The following is a 6,861-nucleotide window of genomic DNA, read 5'->3' as shown; positions in this document are numbered from 1 at the left end:
ATACATACATATGTACATATAGGACTTTTCCATCCTCTCTTATTGATAAAAAAAAATTATTAGTGAGTATCGACACTTCTAAAAGCCTAAAAGACTACGTAACGACTTAACTTCAGTTAATAAACACATACCCGGCCGACCATGCATTTCCTTGCCATTCTTCTGTGCTCCAAATTAATTAACGTTTTAGTGGAATCAAGATAGAGTTTTTTCGAAACTACGATCACAGACATTTTTCGCAAACTCTACCACTCGGTCGTTCATTTTCAATTATCACCTTGAATGGCAAATAATTTCATAAAATTTGTATTTCGCTATACACAAAAGAAGATTTAAGATTAAGCGAGATCCGGTTTATGAAGCATAGTGGGCAAAAATCTATAGAAATATATTTGTATGTATATTCGGAACATAAGCTTCATACTTCAATAGGCCAGGCAAAAACGACTAACTACGTTTTTACTCATGATTAGGCGTGTGATGTGCAGAGAGCCTTACCCCACGTCTCCACCTTCTACAGATTCTGTTAAAAAAGCTGTGTTAAGACAGAAAGGTCAGGTGGAGACCGCGAATTTCCACTGTTAAACCATATCTGTCTTGCCGAATTTCATAGCATTTCGTAGATATTAAGACACATTTAGTAGCAAATGAACAAAAACTCGAATTCGGATCTATATATATTTCAAAGTGTTTCTGGTAACACAAATCCGATAACATTAGCAATTAGTAGCTCCGATTAATAACAGTTCGGGCATGAGGTTTTCGCTTGTAGCCATTCTAAGCGGCGAATAAATATTCCCAATCTGATATGCATCCATACTTAGCCGATTAGTGGCCAAGGCAGTGCTGCAGCAAACACACAAAAATTATAATTGAAGATAAATAATCAAATGCAAGCAAAACGTGAAACACTTTGAATTAGAACTCAGGTCCCAGTGTTTAATTGTGATTGTGAATCGACTTTTGTTAGCTTATCTTATCAAGCAAACGCCCTGAATTCAGCGGCATAAGTAACGCTCATGATTATTAATATTTGCGTGTGTGTTTTCGCACCCCTTTGCTTTGCTGGTTTGCTTTTAACGAAGTCAAAATTGATTATGAAGGAAAACCAACACATTTGCAACTCGATTGCCATTCGAATCGCCAACTATTCGGTGTCTCGCTGCCAAGTCATACAGCTGTCGTTTAGTCTGCTCCATTTCATTGTGAAAGTTGTGCAAAAATTTTGCAGAAAGGAAAACCAACCGCGTCAGCAGTATTCCACAGTATTTGAAAAAAACTAAAATAAAATCAAATAAAATAAAAGATAGTAATAATAAATACAAAAAAAACAACCAAAAAATATATAATTCGTATAAGACTAACACTGGACTAAAAATAAAATATTGGTGAGCCAATTATTTTAAAAAAACTGTTCGAACGATGAATCGCATATTCAATTTTCTTAGTTGCCCGCAACTCGAGATACTCGATTCCGATTTCGGTTTTGTTTCGGTGGTTACGGTTTCTGTTTCAGTTTAATTTGCGTGCGCCTGAGCAATTAAGTTAGACAACCAATCACGGGATCAGAGTTTTCATATTTTAGAAGGAAAAAAACGTATCACCATACATATGTATGTATGGGTGTACACTGTACATATATATGTATTTGTTAATAGGAACACAATGCCAGGGGGCCCTGCTGCATTGGTTGATTGGTTATTTTAAAAACCGAAATGAGAAATTTCAGCTGTCACCGCCACTGGATGTCAGGCGATCTTCGTACTCCGCACAAAGTCTGGATCCATTTACAATTGGATTTCCTTGTTATTGCGGCCACACTATTCTGCATACACATACACACATACACACGCTTTTCAATTTGCTAGAATAAGGCAATTTTCGGTGGCAGTGCAAATCGCAAAATTGCAACTGCCAAATCGCTTTGCGTGCAGTCGTCGCCAGTGTGGGGCCTACGAGTGCCTACATACATACGTACATACGTGTCTACGTAAATATGTATAGATATGCATTGGAGTTTTGTTTTGTGGCGAACTTCGGTGCTCAGTGGCTTAATTGGCGATTGTGTCAAGCAGCGACCAAGTCCAAGTATGTCCAATGGTTTAACTAATAATTGTAATTAATTATCACAGCCGCCCAATCGCACATTTGTCTGCTGCTGCTGCTGCTGCTGCTGCTGGTGATGTTGGTTAGAGGTTGTTGGTTGTTGGTTGTTGGTTGTTGGCTGCTCGCAGTTATATCGATGACTTGTTTCCTTTCCTTTGTTTCCGTCTTGTACGTCCTCTTGTTGACTATTTTCTCTTTGGCCACTGATTTATCAATTGCACGCCTAGGCGTTCACCATTGCCAACGTTAGCAATTATTGTATTGGTCATTTTCGAATTTTCGTTCGCTTTTGAAAAATTGCTTCCGTTCATTGTCGTCGCCTGCAAAACATTCAAGTAACGCAGGTTTAGCCACTTTTTGTTATTGTTGCAAATGGTTTTATTAGCACAACATTAAATGGACACCAGATACTTATATGTACATATGTATGCACTCTCGTATGAATGTATGGATGTATGTGCATACATAAGTTGCATTTATTTACAATTCCAAGTGCAATTAAATAGCGTAATTGCTCTGCAATAAACTAAAGGACAGCTTACTGTGTGATGTTTGATTTGAAGTGCGAACAAGCAACGAAAATTAGTTGCAAACATAGGTGTATGTATGTACATGCATATGTATGTATATGTACATATGGACGTGTATACCTTTCAATCAGGCCCCGCAAACCAAAAAGCTCCGAAGAGACGTCACCTCTTCGGTGAGCTACTTTTCAGCTTAGAACCGTTCATGTGGGTCATAATGGTAAGATGGTATTTCTGTTTGTGCGGTGGGTCTTGCTTTTGGTCTAGAGCAGATTTTTCGACTCGTTTTACCAGGTTTCGTCATGATTGAAACCTCTTTTTTTAATCTGCGTGCGGAAATAGGTACTTTTTTTCAAATCCAATTTTATAAAAATGTCTACATACCGCCGGCTGTTATAGGTGAATTTACTTCAGGAATAAACATTAAAGGGCTATTTTCAGCTCTCAAGAAAAATCACAAGAAATTTTTTTCATTATTTCTTTTGCTTAAAAAAGTATGTACTTTGCTTTTGTTGTAAATTTTCTTGATGAAATATGTAAATAGACGAACACTTTTTTCTTGAGAGCTGCAAACCGATTTAAGAAATTTTGATAGAAGAAAATTACTTTTCCGTTTCTTGTGCGTCATTTTATATGTGAATTTTTCGTTTTTCTTGAGAGCTGCAAACAGTCCTTAAGGAATGTCTTCTCAAGTAGCTTCTTAAATTTATCTGCACTTTAAACACAAATTTGGTTCAAAAAAAATTTATTATATATGATATGAATTATAATCTGAATATGTAAATAAGGGTATGTCTGTGTATGGCCCATCGAAAATGCGTTTTTTTTTTGGGGAATTTCAAGACCCTATCCCCTAATTTTATTCGTTTTTATGAGAAATATAAAGGTAATTTAGACGTCGATTTAGGCCAGAAAACAAAATTTTGTAGATTTATGATTTTCTGAGTGACTATTTTTGACTCGATTTCAAAGATCGAATATGATCTATGAAGAGTATATTAAAATTGTTTATAAAAATCTATTGTCGGACTAGGCTTGTTTGGATTTTTATCGGGTAATTTTTTAAATTTTGATCATCGATAAATTCCACAATTTCAAAAAATTTAGTACTATCAAAAATTGAATCTATTTTTAAATAAACTGATAGCTCATTTATTGCAATCGCATAAAAGATGTGTCGAAGTTAGGCGACTTTTCTTAAATACGGCCTTGAATTTATATGTGTGTTATGTGTATGTACCGTACTTTCAGATTTTTTTGAGCAGTGTGACTAAGGAGTTCATCAATATTTGTTCAAAATTGATATATACAATCGCTCTTTAGCAAAAAAGGGGGTTTTGCAGAAATTTTAGGAAAATAGGGATGGCACCGCCCACTTACATATATAATACATATATGTACATGCGTATCTCAAAAACGACTTAACCGATCTGGACCAAATTTGATATACACATTTTGCTTAGCCTCCTTACCGTACTGAAAATTTTTAAAATTGGACAAAACCTACTCCTAAAATATTGCTAGCTTTGAGTTTTTTGAAATTACCGTTACGTTGGTGGAGCCCGTGGTTTTCGTCCGATTTCAAAAATTTTCAAATTTGGTGGAGATCGGTCGAGTAGTTTTTGAGATATCGTATATGTGGGCGATGCCACCCTCATATCGATGGTCAAAATAAAAAATCCCAACAAGCCTAGCCCGATGATAGATTATTTACCATTTTAAAGGCCTATATATCCTCTTCTCAGATCATATTCGCTCTTCGAAATCGAATCAAAAATAGTCATTCAAAAACTCATAAATCTACAAAATTCTATATTCTGACATAAATCGAAAGGTCGCGACCTCTAAATGACCTTTAAAAAAATCTAAAATAATAGGCAATAATATTTCCCATAAAACGAATAAAATTACGGGGTAGGGTCTTGAAATTTCCAAAAAAAAACTTTTTAGATGGACACTCTAATGTACATATGTATGTATGTATGTATGTATATGCAATCGTAAATTTTAAATTTCAAAATTTATTATTTAATTGTTTCAGCACATAACGCTGCTGGATACTGTACATACATATGTAAGGTACCAAACAAAAATTCACTGAAGTGTGTCAGATTTGGCATTAGCGCGCTAAATATGTAGCACAGGGGGCTATTGTTATTTTAATTTCTATTGTGGCCGACCTTCTCCATGTACATTCGTTTATAAAATTAAATGGCTAACTTTGCGCTCTATTTATTTTCTGCATAACAGTCCTACTTCGCTTAATTTACATTGATGCATATGTACATACATATGTACATACCTTATTTACATAAATAAATACAAACATAATTTTCACAGAAAAGCAAAAAAAAATAGATTAAATTAAATACATATCTACATACATATATACATAACAAACACTTTATTTGAAGTTTTATTACATATTTATATCTATACAGAGGAAAACCTTAAAACGTACAGTATGGGCCTTTCTACCCGCAGCTCATTAAAATGCACAATTGTATAATTACGCTCCTCTATAGCTGACGGAGATAATAGCGGTAATAAATTTATTTACTAGATAAAAAGCTGAGTTTTTGTCGCGACGTATAGCAAATACATTAAATTGGGCAGCTAGATATATGTATGTATGTATGGGTCTCAAGCATTCAGTCCCAATTTCTACCCACATATGTAGTCTACGGCTGCATAGGAGTACATACATATATAATTCCATATTATGCAGCGGACATACATATTTTCTTAGCATAGTTTTAAGGTTCATTTGTATTTAAATTCATTTATGTATATCAGCGATGGGTAAACTTAAATACTTCTGTGTGTTGTATTGTCTCTAAACCAAATTTGACAAGGGATGACGGAAAATCCTTGCACATGCATCATACTCCTACTCTTTCGGAAACACCAACAGGTAGTATTTAAAGTACTTGTTTCGATACTAAATAACTAAATACTTTCAGCCGATACCCTATGTAGCTAGCGCTGCGATTTCTCAGTTTATATGATAGGCTCTGTTGTATAAGCTTAAAAAATAAATAAAAATAAATAAGCTAAATACTTAGTATTAACATAGATATGCCTAAGCACTAAAGTAAACACGAACTTATTATGTAAATATTTAGTAGAGGACTAATTTGTACACGATTTAAGGCCGCCTCACACTGGCCCGTTGCGGTACAATTTCGTACGATACATGAGTCGGTACATATACAAAATTGCCTAAGTTCACAGACGAAAATGCAATACATTCACACTGGTCGGCCTAGTAAATAGTTTAAAGTAAAGCAATAATGTAGTAGGTTAGGTTAGGTATGGTGGCAGCCCCGTGTAACCGGATCTCACTTAGACAATTAATGCAATGTTACTAATTAATGTCGATAATATTAATAAAAAGACATTTAATATTAAGGATTTATTCAAAGGTGAATAAGTCCTAGCGTAAGTTTAAATGAAAATGCTTAAATCAAAAAAAAACGTAGACTTCTTTTTTTCAAATATGGATTAACCTTCTCTTCGGTTGTTTTCTTCGCAAAATGCTTCCAAGTTTTATTGGTATCCTACTATCTACATAAAATACTTGAAATTGAATTGAAAATATTTTGGTATTATCTAAAAGATAAATTAGAAAATACATACTATTATTATTATACTTTTGTATTTAGTATTTTCAAAGATCAAACTCTCAAATATTTGTGTAATTAAGTACCTACTTAGTATTTCACAAAATGTTACCCATCCCTGATATTATACATACATAAGTGCTACGCGTCTGTGTGTGTTAAACATAGAATCAAACAAAATTTAGACTGCAAGTGTTTTAGTTATTTCTAATTGATGCTCAATTTGTTATCGCTCATTATTCCTAGCTGAGAACCGGCAGCAAGCGATAAGAAATGCCGCTTAACCTGCTCGCCCTTTCGGTCCACCACTTTTAAATAAATATCTAAGTTATACACTTGATTTTCGCACACACACACAATGGTCACTCTCAACTCCTCCATTTCCCATGCCGATTCGCTGATAGGGCGATACGCTCTCCCACTCACTTGATAGACACAGACTGCGATTTTATCGCAACTCTCTTTTCTGTTGCTGATTTTTCGACTGATCGACTGATTCTTTGTGTGTAATTTTGCTTTCAGGGTAAACTCTCGCATGAATCAATCAAACAGCTGGTACTTGAGGCAGAGCATTTAGTACGTGACGCCGAAGCGTTAAAGACGCC

At 34.8% G+C, this 6,861-nt stretch overlaps 1 protein-coding gene across 2 annotated transcripts in view; it reads left to right on the top strand.

Moving 5' to 3' along the window:
- LOC118748161 overlaps positions 1-6,861 on the top strand; it is a 59,761-nt gene that overhangs the window by 7,219 nt on the left and 45,681 nt on the right. The window contains exon 4 of one of the 2 annotated variants that reach the window (XM_036482499.1): positions 6,779-6,820. In XM_036482499.1, coding sequence (XP_036338392.1) covers positions 6,779-6,820 — 42 coding nt within the window. Of the gene's footprint in view, positions 1-6,778 lie in introns of both variants that reach the window. The other variant, XM_036482498.1, reaches the window with a different exon arrangement.

This window comes from Rhagoletis pomonella, unplaced genomic scaffold (assembly GCF_013731165.1).
Source record: "Rhagoletis pomonella isolate Grant_MI unplaced genomic scaffold, Rhpom_1.0 Rhpom_scaffold_00012, whole genome shotgun sequence".
Classification (NCBI taxonomy): domain Eukaryota; kingdom Metazoa; phylum Arthropoda; class Insecta; order Diptera; family Tephritidae; genus Rhagoletis; species Rhagoletis pomonella.
Note: the sequence above shows the minus strand (reverse complement) of the source record. Positions and strands in the feature narration are given on the sequence as shown.